This window comes from Salvelinus namaycush, chromosome 30 (genome assembly GCF_016432855.1).
Source record: "Salvelinus namaycush isolate Seneca chromosome 30, SaNama_1.0, whole genome shotgun sequence".
Lineage (NCBI taxonomy): Eukaryota > Metazoa > Chordata > Actinopteri > Salmoniformes > Salmonidae > Salvelinus > Salvelinus namaycush.
In genome coordinates, this window is record NC_052336.1 from 5,955,500 (window position 1) to 5,971,089 (window position 15,590).

The 15,590-nt window shown below is 43.5% G+C and overlaps 1 protein-coding gene across 2 annotated transcripts; it reads left to right on the plus strand.

The window, feature by feature from the left end:
• On the plus strand, positions 1–14,496 carry LOC120024877 (E3 ubiquitin-protein ligase AMFR-like). 2 transcript variants are annotated; one of them, XM_038969216.1, is made up of 14 exons: positions 1–290; positions 747–1,134; positions 1,240–1,332; positions 1,690–1,854; positions 3,009–3,161; positions 4,063–4,103; positions 6,598–6,730; positions 7,749–7,882; positions 8,132–8,242; positions 8,422–8,624; positions 8,814–8,920; positions 10,675–10,809; positions 11,034–11,221; positions 11,752–14,496. In XM_038969216.1, exons 2-14 carry the CDS (start codon positions 847–849, stop codon positions 11,900–11,902), a joined length of 1,902 nt encoding a protein of 633 aa, XP_038825144.1. In that variant the 5' UTR covers positions 1–290; positions 747–846; the 3' UTR covers positions 11,903–14,496. The 2 variants fall into 2 exon arrangements, with proteins under 2 accessions (XP_038825144.1, XP_038825145.1); XM_038969217.1 differs by having other exon boundaries at positions 1–141.
• Positions 14,497–15,590: the final 1,094 nt, after the last annotated feature.

Consider the following 15,590-nt stretch of genomic DNA (forward strand, 5'->3'; position numbering starts at 1 on the left):
AGTTTCCTAGTTCGGACAAGTGTATGAACGCAGCAATAACCACGGATCGGGGAATTTTAACGTAGTCTACTGTCAACCTCAACAAGAGGAAATTGTATTTTGGACACGAAGTTAGCTAGTTAATGTCAAATTGATTAATTTGTAAGTTGAGTGAAATGTCTTTGCTCAAATTTTAACCAGATTGGTTCGGTGAATTTCATAATCACCAGCTAGCTAACTAGCTAGTTGCTAATGCTAGCTAGTTAGCAACCTCTGCCGAGTACGGAAACATCAGACAGACTCTGGGACAGGTAACGTTAGCTAGCTAGAGAGTTTGGACTTTTTTAACTAGACAGCCAGCAAGCTAAAGTGCTAATTTATAAGCAATATCAGGTCCTCTATAGGAGTTTGTTTTATTTGAACTATACAACATTGGGTAGCTAGCTAGCTGTCTAAACTTGTAGCTAACAGCTAGCTAGCTTCCATGCAACATTAGTCTAGCACTCACTAGGTAGCTGGACCAAAATGGGCGTTGTTTTGATAGCGGTAGCTAGTTAGAAAGCTAGCTAATAACAATATGAACTTAACTAGCACGTTTAGCTGCTCAGCTAACCCTCTACAACTGTCTCTGGCCAGTGAAACAACACTGGAAACTAGTACTAGACAGAGAGGGCTTGTTGCTCAGGCTTACCGTTACACTAGCTAGCTAGTTCCATGCATTACCATTACCTACAGTAGCATTACTGATTTGTTTTCCTTCCCTGCAGGTTGTTGACAGAGCTAAAGTGTGGTGGAAATCAGTGTCAAGCCTATTAGGCCTAACTTCACAAGGGTTGTGTGTGAGAGACCTCCAATATTAACATTCCAATGCCTCTGCTATTCCTGGAGAGGTTTCCCTGGCCCAGTCTGCAGACCTACACAGCGCTGAGTGTGGTTCTGCTGGCTGGAAGCATCTTCAGCGCCTACACTACTGTGACTGAACAGGGGTTTGGGGTTCCAGACATGGACGAGCCTCCACCACCTGCACCCTTAGAAGGGGATAATAGAGGCGGCCTAGGCCTAGAACATGTGACTAGCAATGATGTTGTGGGTGCAGATACAGAATTGGCGACCACTGTTATGTGGTACCTGGTCACTGACAGTCTCTTTGTATGGGTAAGTCGTATTCAAGATTGGCTCAATTCAGCCAAGCAGCAAATTTTGTTGTTACGTTACTTAGTTGTTACATGGTTGCTAAGTTGTCTGCTCTTCTCTACTCAGGTGTTGGTGAATACAGCTTGCTGTTCTCTGATGTTAATTGCTAAGATGATCCAGTACATGGTTTTTGGGCCCCTCCGAGTCAGTGAGAAGCAGGTGAGGCTTGGAGTTGTGGTGGTAACATAATAACTGATATTTGGGATAATTTGATAAGCCTTGTGTGTACTCGCATGTCGACATGGTACTTGCATGTTTTCTCAAGTTTTTGCTTTTTGGCATGTCACCTTATTGAAGGTCAGGCATTTAACTGTGTTTATGTAAACTATAGTACAAACAAATGTCCACAAATAGTCCGCAAAACAAGATCTTATCATTGAAATCCAAACTGGTGGTTTGAGTCTATTAGTGTAGTCTGACCACTCCATCCATGTTCTAATGTATTGACCTCTCCTCTCTCCACCCCTCTCTCGTCCCATCTCCTCTCTACTCCACTCCCCTCCTCTCTCTCCTCAGCACCTTAAGGACAAGTTCTGGAACTTCATCTTCTATAAGTTCATCTTTATCTTCGGGGTGCTGAACGTTCAGATGGTGGAAGAGGTGGTCATGTGGTGTCTGTGGTTCTCTGCCCTGGTCTTCCTCCACCTCATGGTCCAGCTGTGCAAGGACCGCTTTGAATACGTACGTCTCATCAACTTCTAACAGTACATTTATTGTCATTTAGCAGACGCTCTTATCCAGAGCGACTTACATTGGTGCATTCATCTTAAGATAGCTTAACACTTTACTGTTGGTGTCTTTATGAATGCATTCATAAAGCCTTTATAACAGCTATATAACAACATTTGTCATAAGTAGTTTTAAATAATTATGAGTAACGGCATGATATAAAGGTTCAATTCAATTTTTTTTTTTTAAATATATGTTATAAAACTAGTTAAATTGGGTAACAAGTGCTATTACACAGTATGCATGACAACTTATTAGAGTACTGAATAAATAACTGAAATAAGGAAATTACAAAATGTAGATGGGCCCACCCACTGTACTGTAGAGAGAGTGACCTTGTTGACTTGTTTACACTGTAAACATATATACCTATGTTAGATGCCAGTGATTTGACGCTGTTGGCTATACATTCAGTCACAGTGACTGCCATAGACTGGGTCTCTTTCAGGTCCAGGAGAGACCTATTAATAAGCCTAGTTCTTGCTGTATGTATGTAGGCCAGGGTCTTAGGTTTAGCTAATGTTTCAGTCACTTCATAGACTCAAACTACAGAGTGAGGGACTACAAAAAAACTAAGATGAACATTTAGGTAGTGTGCTGTAGCTATAGGAAAACAGAACATCACACCACATTGTGAAGAATGACATCTGTCTGAAATCAATGGGTGTTAGGTTTTCCCCGTATCATATCAGCTGACATGGCACCTGTTGGAATGCTGTACTTTGTTGCTGCTGTCTGCAGTAAAAGTTGGATGAAAGGCTGCATAACAAGCCTATATGTGTGTTACTGTAGCTGTGTCAATATTGTTGTGTGTCACTAGACATGTTATTTGAGCATGTGTTAGTAGTACAGTATGGGGCTGCAGTGACACTGCCCAGATAAAGCTTACCTCTTGACCAAAAACATGCTCAACGGGAAAGTCTATTGAAAGAGTAGCCATGAAGTCTGCAACCACCCCTAAATTGTTATTGTGTGTGTCGTTCACTCTTTGTATGAAAGTACAAGTTATATGTAGGTGTGCGTGTCTGTCTACATCTGTGATTAGTAATATCTCTTTCTGAATGAGTGTATACAGTAGGTTAATGTGTACCTGTTCCCCCTTGCAGCTGTCCTTCTCCCCCACTACTTCTATGAACAGCCATGTGCGTGTCCTTACCCTACTGGTGTCCCTGCTGCTGGGCTGCTGTGGTCTTGCTGTGGTCTGTGGTCTGCTGGGCGCTGCACATGGCATGCACACCCTCTCCTTCATGGCTGCCGAGGTGAGGACCTGACCCTAAAGAGCTCACCAGCTTGTAGTCCTAATAAAGGGAAATTAGTTACCTCTGGTTCATTCAGAAATTCCTATGGGGAAAGAATAGGGTTTTGGAATAGACACCGAAAATAAGGTCTGAGGTTAACACAGACTTAGGATATGTTATACATTTTGTTCTATGAGAGAATATCAGTCAGTTAACATGACCTTTATGAATTATGAAGCCTTTATGTGCTTTTTCTGATTACATAAATGTTTAAAAATTCTCAAAAAGTGACGTTAGCTGATGAAGATTCTAATAGAACAAAACGTATCAGATCTCCTAAGCCAATGTGTTTACCACAGACCTTATTTTAGGCGTTTATCTAAAAACCCTACGAAAACTCTGTTAATTTCCCCATAGACTTTGTCCAACGAACCATGGCAGAGTTAGTGCCTACAAAAAGACCGCCTTACTATTGCTCTCTATTGGGCAAGGAGTATTGGTGTAGACTAGAGCAGGGTTGGCTAAACCTCCTGGGGAGTTGGGACTGTTAACTCGAAATGACACAACGACAAGGTTCCAGTTTAACAAAGTTTACTCTACTATATGAACACACTACAAGGTAGCCATTACACTCAAGGCCAGGTCCAACAACGACAAGACTTCCTGCGCATGCGCACTCTTGACTGAGTGATAGCCCCGTAATAACAGAAATATAGAGATACTTAAAACATGAACTTAACAGGGACTACCATCCTGCAGGAGTTTGTTCCAGCTGTTTTTTTTATTGTAAGTTACAGTAACAAGGAGGTTTACTCAGTCACAAATGAGTATTACATCATTGTCATCAGTTACATTTGTTTCCCACAAAAAAAAGGATGTATAAAATACTTATGTATAATTCATGTCTTTCTCTGTCTTTCAGTGTCTGCTGGTCACTGTGCGGACTGGACATGTCATCATGAGGTAAGACCCTTCCTTGCAGAATGCAGACCCTCTTGCACTGCAACACAGATGACATAGCGGATCTAGAATGAACCAGTTCTAATATTAGCATACTATTAGATGTGTTACCATGAGCACCTGTTGAAAGACTGCTTTGTGCTACAGAGGGTGATCATGATGACTTGCAGGCAGCTGTATTTATTGGAGTGGTTCATTAATTAGTTATGCTAAAACATTATACAAAAACCCTGTAAACAGTAGCCAAGTGTATGAGTTGTTGCTTTGCTTTGTGTTGTCTGGACACCCATAGCATTAAGCGCCTATCAGAGTCCAAAACGTGTACGCACAGTGTTCTAGAATGTTGGACCTTTGGCTTTTGTACTTTTTGAATTCTCAACGCTGCTCAATCAATTTCTCCAACTGTCAACACATTAAAATGAATAGAGGAATGTGTGCGCAGAGCTGCGTTGGTTGGGAATTTTGGGGAGGTGCGCGTTCGGCCTGGCCCAGTGAGAGTTAAGCTAAATGATGATCTACAACTACTGATTAGCGCAAGCAAAAATAAGTTGATGTTGGTCTGGCCTTAATGACTATGTACTCTTATCCCCATCTGGCACAGTCGAGGACTGGTCACCCTATAGAGCCTGGTTCCTCTTGACAGTGGCAAGAAAGTATGCGAACCATTTGGAATTACCTGGATTTCTTCATAAATTGGCCATCAAATTTGATCTGATCTTCATCTAAGTCACAACAATAGACAAACATAGTATGCTTAATCTAATAACACACACATTTTTGCATTTTTCTTGTCTATATTGAATACATCATTTAAACATTCACAGTGTAGGTTGGAAAAAGTATGTGAACCCCAAGGCTAATGACTTCTCCAAAAGCTAATTGGAGTCAGGGGTCAGCTAACCTGGAGTCCAATCAATGAGACAAGATTGGAGATGTTGGTTAGAACTGCCTTGCCATATAAAAAACACTCACAAAAATTGAGTTTGCTATTCACAAGAAGCATTGCCTGATGTGAACCATGCCTCGAACAAAAGAGATCTCAGAAGACCTAAGATTAAGAATTGTTGACTTGCATAAAGCTGGGAAGGGTTATAAAAGTATCTCTAAAAGCCTTGATGTTCATCAGTCCACGGTAAGACAAATTGTCTATAAATGGAGAAAGTTCAGCACTGTTGCTACTCTCCCTAGGAGTGGCCGTCCTGCAAAGATGACTGCAAAAGCACAGCGCAGAATGCTCAATGAGGAAAAGAAGAATCTTGGAGTGTCAGCTAAAGACTTACAGAAATCTCTGGATCATGCTAACATCTCTGTTGACGAGTCTACGATACGTAAAACAATTAACAAGAATGGTGTTCATGGGAGGACACCACGGAAGAAGACACTGCTGTCCAAAAAAAACATTGCCCCACATCTGAAGTTTGCAAAAGTGCACCTGGATGTTCCAAAGTGCTACTGGCAAAATATTCTGTGTACAGATCAAACTACAGTTGAGTTGTTTGGAAGGAACACTATGTGTGGAGAAAAAATGGCACACCAACATCAACCTCATCCAAACTGTAAAGTATGTTGGAGGGAGCATCATGGTTTGGGGCTGCTTTGCTGCCTCAGGTCCTGGACAGCTTGCTATCATCGACGGAAAAATTAATTCCAAAGTTTATCAAGACATTTTTCAGGAGAATGTTAGGCTATCTGTCTGCCAATTGAAGCTCAACAGAAGTTGGGTGATGCAACAGGACAACGACCCAAAACACAGAAGTAAATCAACAACGGAATGGCTTCAACAGAAGAAAATACACCTTCTGGAGTGGCCCAGTCAGAGTCCTGACCTCAACCCGATGGAGATGTGGAGCATGACCTCGAGAGCAGTTCACACCAGACATCCCAAGAATATTACTGAACTGAAACAGTTTTGTAAAGAGAAATGGTCCAACATTCCTCCTGACCGTTGAGCAGGTCTGATTTGCAGCTACAGAAAACATTTGGTTGAGGTTATTGCTGCCAAAGGAGGGTCAAGCAGTTATTAAATCCAAGGGTTCACATACTTTTTCAACCCTGTACTGTGAATGTCTACACGTAAAGACATGAAAACGTGTAATTGTTTGTGTGCTATTAGTTTAAACAGACTGTGTTTGTCTATTGTTGTGACCTAGATGAAGAGCAGATCAAATTCTATGACCAATTAATGCAGAAATCCAGGTATTTCCAAAGGGTTCACATACTTTTTCTTGCCACTGTAGGTTTCTTCCTAGGTTCCTACCTTTCTAGGGAGTTTTTCCTAGCCACTGTGCTTCTATATCTGCATTGCTTGCTCTTTGGGGTTTTAGGCTGGGTTTCTGTATAAGCACTTAGTGACAGCTACTTATGTAAAAAGAGCTTTATAAATACATTTGCTTGATTTGTGGTGTGTACAATTCAAAAGCATAGGTGCAAAAATGTCAAAATAAAAAGGCATTATTGTGACCAGGGCAGGGTTCTGACTAAGTCTGTTTCTCTGCAGGTACACCATTCACCTGTGGGATCTGAACCACCCAGGCACCTGGGAGAGTAAGGGCTCCTACGTCTACTACACTGACTTCATCATGGAGCTGTCTATGCTGTCCCTGGACCTTATGCACCACATCCACATGCTGGTGAGTGACAGAGCCGGGTCACTACGGGCTGGTATTAGTAAGGGAACTAACCGACTGGGTAATAGCACCACCGAGAGGCCCACAAGATGGCTGACTGAACTAGCCTGAATTTAAAATAAGGGCTCTATCTCAATTTGTCTTTCTTCGATTCCTTGCATTCTATCTCCTCGCCTCCTCAACTGTATTGGAGGAATTGAGAGAGAACCACAGTATTCAGTTAGATGAGAGCTGAGTTTGATCTTAGAGCTGTTTTAACATTTGACTCCCCTCAGCTCTTTAGTAATATCTTAGAGCTGTTTTAACGTTTGACTCCCGTCTCCCCTCAGCTCTTTAGTAATATCTTAGAGCTGTTTTAACATTTGACTCCCCTCAGCTCTTTAGTAATATCTTAGAGATGTTTTAACGTTTGACTCCCGTCTCCCCTCAGCTCTTTAGTAATATCTTAGAGCTGTTTTAACATTTGACTCCCCTCAGCTCTTTAGTAATATCTTAGAGCTGTGTTTAACATTTGACTTCCCTGTCTCCCCTCAGTTCTTTGGTAATATCTTAGGGGAGTCAAACGTTAAACACAGCTCTAAGATATTACCAAAGAACTGAGGGGAGACAGGGAAGTCAAATGTTAAACACAGCTCTAAGATATTACTAAAGAGCTGAGGGGAGTCAAATGTTAAAACAGCTCTAAGATATTACTAAAGAGCTGAGGGGAGACGGGAGTCAAACGTTAAAACAGCTCTAAGATATTACTAAAGAGCTGAGGGGAGTCAAATGTTAAAACAGCTCTAAGATATTACTAAAGAGCTGAGGGGAGACGGGAGTCAAACGTTAAAACAGCTCTAAGATATTACTAAAGAGCTGAGGGGAGTCAAACGTTAAACACAGCTCTGTCTCCCCTCAGCTCTTTAGTAATATCTTAGAGCTGTGTTTAATGTTTGACTCCCCTGTCTCCCCTCAGTTCTTTGGTAATATCTTAGAGCTGTGTTTAATGTTTGACTCCCCTGACTCCCCTGTCTCCCCTCAGCTCTTTGGTAATATCTGGCTGTCCATGGCCAGTCTGGTGATCTTCATGCAGCTGAGGTATCTGTTCCATGAGGTGCAGCGCCGCATCCGACGCCACAAGAACTACCTCCGTGTCATCAACAACATGGAGGCCAGGTCTGTCTACTGACCAGCCTACTGATGGCTCTCACTGTCTTGTATTTAATACATCTCTACTGTTACTTATTAGGTGATGGGTGGTGTTCTTTCACTCTTAGCTGAGACTCAGTGTATGAAGCTGTAGCAGTGTGTGTGAATCTAGTCTCTCTGCTTTCTTATGACGGGCTATCTAGCTGTTAGCTATTTAGCTATTCATGAGACTAGTGCAGTTGTTGATCTAGATTTGTTATGCTCTGTACCTCTCAGGTTTGCAGTGGCCACAGCCGAGGAACTGGTAGCCAACAATGATGACTGTGCCATCTGCTGGGACACCATGCAGACAGCACGTAAACTGCCCTGCGGACACCTCTTCCACAAGTAAGAGACTGACCCAGCCACCTTGGCACCTCTAAAATCCCAGGAGTCATTATTTCCTCACACTTGATTGAATGTGGCATTATGTGGGTGATGTTTTGATTGACACTAAGAGTGTTGTGTCTGTACCTGTGTTTGCTGCGTGTCTGTGTACATTAACGTTCCTGTTTGCTATTCCTCAGTTCCTGCCTGCGGTCGTGGCTGGAGCAGGACACGTCGTGTCCAACATGCAGGATGTCCCTGAACATCAGTGGTGATGGAGGCCCGGCCAGAGGCCAGCAGCAGGGGGCTGGCCTCCCACTGGAGAACAACCTGGGCCCTGGGGGCCCCGCTGCAGACGCCAGACCACACCTCAACCAACACAATCACTTCTTCCACTTTGATGGTAAGGCCATACAGACTTGTTTTACAACACAGGTGATCTCACTGAATGGACTACTCTATTGAGTATGGTTGATGATGAGTTCTGGCATATAACATGTTGATAGTCACATAGACAGACATCACACTGTTAGAGAAATTTCTTATAGTGCACATTTCAGGTAGTGATTAATGTGGTGATGTCTCCTCCCAGGCTCCCGCATCGCCAGCTGGCTGCCTAGTTTCTCAGTAGAGGTGATGCACACCACTAACATCCTGGCTATCGCTCAGCAGGCCAACAACTCTCAGCTCAACACCATGGTGAGTCACAGCCTTACTCTAATCCCCTCCCGGGACATCAGCATGTTTTTTAGTCCTGGACTAGGTTTAATCCTTCCAAGAGGTCTCGCAAGCATCATCTCACATACACATGGTTAGCAGATGTTAATGCGAGTGTTCCGACAATGCTTCTAGTTCCGACAATGCAGTAATAACCAACGAGTAATCTAACCTAACAATTCCACAACTACTACCTTATACACACAAGTGTAAAGGGATAAAGAATATGTACATAAAGATATATGAATGAGTGATGGTACAGAACGGCATAGGCAAGATGCAGTAGATGGTATCGAGTACAGTATATACATATGAGATGAGTAATGTAGGGTATGTAAACATAAAAGTGCATAGTTTAAAGTGGCTAGTGATACATTTTTGATCAATTTCCATCAATTGCTATTTATTAAAGTGAGCTGGAGTTGAGTCAGTATGTTGGCAGCAGCCACTCGATGTTAGTGGTGGCTGTTTAACAGTCTGATGACCTTGAGATAGAAGCTGTTTTTCAGTCTCTCGGTCCCTGCTTTGATGCACCTGTACTGACCTCGCCTTTTGGATGATAGCGGGGTGAACAGGCAGTGGCTCGGGTGGTTGTTGTCCTTGATGATCTTTATGGCCTTCCTGTGACATCTGGTGGTGTAGGTGTCCTGGAGGGCAGGTAGTTTGCCCTCAGCGATGCGTTGTGCAGACCTCACTACCCTCTGGAGAGCCTTACGGTTGTGGGCGGAGCAGTTGCGGTACCAGGCGGTAATACAGCCCGACAGGATGCTCTCAATTGTGCATCTGTACAAGTTTGTGAGTGCTTTTGGTGACAAGCCAAATTTCTTCAGCCTCCTGAGGTTGAAGAGGCGCTGCTGCGCCTTCTTCACCACGCTGTCTGTGTGGGTGGACCAATTCAGTTTGTCCGTGATGTGTACGCCGAGGAACTTAAAACTTACTACCCTCTCCACTACTGTCCCGTCAATGTGGATAGGGGGCTGCTCCCTCTGCTGTTTCCTGAAGTCCACGATCATCTCCTTTGTCTTGTTGACGTTGAGTGTGAGGTTATTTTCCTGACACCACACTCCGAGGGCCCTCACCTCCTCCCTGTAGGCCGTCTCGTCGTTGTTGGTAATCAAGCCTACCACTGTAGTGTTGTCCGCAAACTTGATGATTGAGTTGGAGGCGTGCATGGCCACGCAGTCGTGGGTGAACAGGGAGTACAGGAGAGGGCTGAGAACGCACCCTTGTGGGGCCCCAGTGTTGAGGATCAGCGGGGTGGAGAGGTTGTTACCTACCCTCACCACCTGGGGGCGGCCCGTCAGGAAGTCCAGGACCCAGTTGCACAGGGCGGGGTCGAGACCCAGGGTCTCGAGCTTGATGACGAGTTTGGAGGGTACTATGGTGTTAAATGCTGAACTGTAGTCGATGAACAGCATTCTCACATAGGTATTCCTCTTGTCCAGATGGGTTAGGGCAGTGTGCAGTGTGGTTGCGATTGCGTCATCTGTGGACCTATTGGGTCGGTAAGCAAATTGAATTGGGTCTAGGGTGTCAGGTAGGGTGGAGGTGATATGGTCCTTGACTAGTCTCTCAAAGCACTTCATGATGACGGAAGTGAGTGCTACGGGGCGGTAGTCGCTTAGCTCAGTTACCTTAGCTTTCTTGGGAACAGGAACAATCTGAGCTTTGAAGATTGTTTTTACACCTGCCCTTCATCAACAGCTTTGGGTAACATAGTGTTCTACTCCCCACAGGCCCATCAGATCCAGGAGATGTTTCCTCAGGTTCCCTACCACTTGGTGCTGCAGGACCTGCAGTTGACCCGCTCTGTGGAGGTCACCACCGACAACATCCTGGAGGGACGCATCGTGGTGCCCTTCCCTGCTCTGGTAGGTCCTCCAGTTCAGTGCATTGGGTATTTTGACCATGGTGGTCCACATATAGACCCCAGAAGGCCTACATTTTCCCCTTGTGTGTGATTGTACTGCCTCTTTCTGAGGATTAGGTAGAACAATAGAGGGCGTGAGTTCAGGATCTAGTCAAATGTGTTTAAAGGTGTATACTGTGGTGTTAACTGGTGTTGATTAAAGATGTCTTGCCTCTCCCCCTCCAGGCGGCTGAGCGTTCCCCCGTGCAGGTGAACCCAGGCCCAGAGGGGGCAGGAGCCAGTGGGGGGGTGGAGACTGCTCCCAGCGAGCTGAACAACCTGGAGGTCAGAGGGAGCCGTTTCTCCAAGTCTGCAGAGGAGAGACAGAAGATGCTGCTGCAGAGGAAGGATGAGCTGTTGCAACAGGCACGCAGGTACTGTACTGTCACCACCGGCAATACTAGACCAGTCTGTCAAACGAAACGGGTGTATTCAGTGAGGGGAAACCTTACCAGCTTTGCAGATAGAAATATAGCCTACCCTATTCAACTTGGCAGACAATCATATCTTATTACGCAATCAATTTCTGTCTGAATGTTTTGCAACGTGACCAGGCATCCTGAACAGGCCTCAGCTGACAATCTTTTCAAAATAAGAGTCTTCTTAGATAAGAGCAAACACCTGTTGCTGTCTTGGTGGTGGTTTCTTGTCTGTTAGGTCAGGGTTCAGTCACTGGCTCTTTTACTGAGTAACTACAGTAGCAGAATAGATCTATTGTAACTAAATGACTGAGATCACTGTCATGTTTATAAGGACACACCATAGCAAACGTTTAGCAAAATGAAAGTTTCTTATTGGACTAGTTCAGACAGTTTCTCCCTGCCACTCTCTGTTTCTGAGCATTTCCTTCCGTTTCGTGTCTGCTGAACACAGCCCACATTGACCTCAATTCATTTCCCCACAGGAGATACTTGAGAAAGAGCCCAGAGGACGAGGAGGACCTGCCCACTCTGGAGGAAGACGCCCCTGTCTCAGACGTGACCATGCTGAGACGCAGGACCATGGCAGCAGCTGCAGAGAGACGCATGCAGAGCCAACCAGACCCTGCTCCCTGAGACTATACTGGACTGTAAACTCCCACCTAGACAGTCTCACCTCGAACCCACACCTAATGCCCTTGGAGTGTCCACAAACTCCTCACGTCCCACCTAAGAGGCACCTCCACCGAAAGAGCTCTCTACGTTATATGATCAATGGAATTACCTAAATAAAAGCATTACATTACAAAGTGTTACAAGAAGCATGGGCTTTGGCTGCACATGGCACAGGGGCTCTGCTGTTTTAGGCTGCCCTAGTGAGATATGAGAACTGGGCCTTGGGAATGGTACCAGCCTCCCCTGAACTTTCACCAGGCACCAGAGGCTTAATTGGACATGGATCACCAGCGTTTTAAAGGAGTGGTGGGTGTCTGTCTGTTGAGTTTCTGAAGTGCACCGTAAAACGCCACCTCGCACACCTGTCATCACATAGCTCTAGCCCCCAGCTTCACTAGACTTACCTGTCATTCTCTTTACTGGCCATGATTGAGAAGGAAAGAGCATGGTGTCACAGTCCGAGGATGCTGCTGAGGTTAGTTAGGGTTTGTTAAGGTGCTGTTGCTACATACAGCTTATAGTGTAATGGAGTGGGACATAGTTTGTATTGGTTTTATTCAACAACAAAAATATTTGTGTTGTAATGGGCTGAGATTGATATTGATATCATGGGTTGGGTTGATAACAAACTGATGTTATTTTATAAAAATGGAGTGAAAACTGTGAATTAAGAGTAGGCTTAATAGATTAAAACATTGAAGCTTTTTTTAAATTTTAATTAAGAGAATGTCACTAGTATTACAGCCTCTTCGAAATATGAATGTACTTTATCCACATAATGCTGCAGAGAGAGAGTAGAAGAGTTTAAATTCTGGCCGTTGTGGAGACCTGGTTGTTAATGTGTTAAATGTCACATATCCACCCAAGAAAGAACACTATCTAAATAGGAAGACGGAATAGTTTTGTATCCAGACAGACAGTAAAACTCACCAGTACAGAGTTATAGAATAGTGGATCCCTGACCTCTAGGTCAACCAGTGGTTTCTATCTGCAGTCTGTATACCTCTAAAACTTCCCAAAGTATACCTACACTGTATTAAACATCCATTGATAGAGGTACAGAAGACTGTATGGGCACAGAGGAGTTGGGGTTTGAATACTGATGAACCTATCTGATTCACTCACTCAAACTCCATTCCTACACTCCATGTACTGGTAGGTTCATTCTTGCAGACGATATGTAGGCCTATGTGTTGGATTCTTGCAGACGATATGTAGGCCTATGTGTTGGATTCTTGCAGACGATATGTAGACCTATGTGTTGGATTCTTGCAGACGATATGTAGGCCTATGTGTTGGATTCTTGCAGACGATATGTAGGCCTATGTGTTGGATTCTTGCAGACGATATGTAGGCCTATGTGTTGGATTCTTGCAGACGATATGGAGGCCTATGTGTTGGATTCTTGCAGACGATATGTAGGCCTATGTGTTGGATTCTTGCAGACGATATGTAGGCCTATGTATTGGATTCTTGCAGACGATATGTAGGCCTATGTATTGGATTCTTGCAGACGATATGTAGGCCTATGTATTGGATTCTTGCAGACGATATGTAGGCCTATGTATTGGATTCTTGCAGACGATATGTAGGACCTATGTGTTGGATTCTTGCAGACGATATGTAGGCCTATGTGTTGGATTCTTGCAGACGATATGTAGGCCTATGTGTTGGATTCTTGCAGACGATATGTAGGCCTATGTGTTGGATTCTTGCAGACGATATGTAGGCCTATGTGTTGGATTCTTGCAGACGATATGTAGGCCTATGTGTTGGATTCTTGCAGACGATATGTAGGCCTATGTGTTGGATTCTTGCAGACGATATGTAGGACCTATGTGTTGGATTCTTGCAGACGATATGTAGGGCTATGTGTTGGATTCTTGCAGACGATATGTAGGCCTATGTGTTGGATTCTTGCAGACGATATGGAGGCCTATGTGTTGGATTCTTGCAGACGATATGTAGGCCTATGTGTTGGATTCTTGCAGACGATATGTAGGCCTATGTGTTGGATGTCTTTGATAACTCTCTAAAGGCTTTTTAAAGTTGAGTGGGTGTTATGCATGAATCACAATGGAATGCTTTAGTTTTATTTTTACCCCAAAGAACATTGATCCCATGAACTTCCACATGATGCAGATTTCTTTCTTTGAGATGTGCATATTTCTGTGTGTTTGGTTGATGCAAAAGATTTCTCTCTTTCAGCTTGTTTCATCTGTGGGATTGTAAGAAGTTTCTACTAACTGTGTTTCAGAGATGCACCTCTTGTCGAAAACAAAATACACTAGTCAGTTTTTCATTGATTCAAGCTATTGATCAACTCATATTTTCATATCCATGTCATATTTTTATATTCATAAGGGGTTATTTTTGAAACAATTGTATATTTGATCTAATCAAAAACATGAATTAATCTTTTGGATTGAGCTTTCCTCATATTTTGTGCCTAAATCAAGAATAGTTATATGGTTTGATTGTGTAAATAATGTAGTTTTTGTAAGGACTGCTCAAGTAACATCAACAAATGATCAATAATAAACAGCTTCTCTACAGCCAAACTAGCTTTTCTTTGCCTCCTGTTGATAGGCCAAGTACCCCTAGGGGTCCTAATACCCCAGGTTGGGAACCACTGCTATGGATATTGAGTAATCTCTTTCTAGACAGATGGGTTGCCTCCCACAATGTTACCACTGAGGGAGTTTGATTCAGCTGAACCGCAGTGCACCGGGCAATGCATCGAGGGAGGAGCACCCTTCTCAAATGGAACAGTAATCTGCTCCGCTCGGTCATGTCAACAAGGCAGCATGATGCATCGTTCAGAAACCTACATTTTCTTTAACCAATTTTTTTGCATTTTCTAACTTTTTCATTGGGAATGCATATAAAGTGTTTTTTTATCAAAAGCAATAATTTTTGCATGTGAAAACAGAGTCCTAAAATGTACTCCACATTGCTTAACCTATGGCCACTTTTGTTTTGAGCCGACTCTGCCGTCGGCCAAAATGGAGCACCTGGCTCACCCCCGGGAGGCAGCCGGTTCCAAAACTAATGCAATCAACGCTAACCCGGTTTACCCGGGGCAGTCCCAGGGCATTGATCAAATACCCTCAGTGTTCCAGCATACACACACCTAGTTCTGGGATTTCTGAGATTAGGCTATGAGTACAATACTTAAAGGGGCAATCCTTAGTTGAAACAATAACAAAGCGGTCGCCCCCCTCTGTTCCGGTATAAAGCTCAAGGATGGGCCTAGATAAATGTAACCACTCTCAAATTCACAGACAGCTGTGGATGCAATATATGAAAATTATAGTTTTAAGCATGTTTTGAGGCTATACAGTGTTTTACATTTACAATGTTTACAGACATTGGCGTAAAGAAAGCTTATATTTTGGGTTCTGATGGGGTATGACAGTTGAATTAAGCTCATGAAGCATACATTATATATTATTTTTTAAATCAATGGGTACATATTAATTTATATGTACACCAAAATGTATGTGGCAACTGCAGATTGCCCCTTTAAATGGCTGGCTTCCTGGACACAGCTAGACTAAAAACATGACCAATGGGGATTTCCATTTAAATCATTTTTATTTCTAGGTCTATGTTTAGGCTAATCTGTCTCTGGAAAACTGGCCCATAG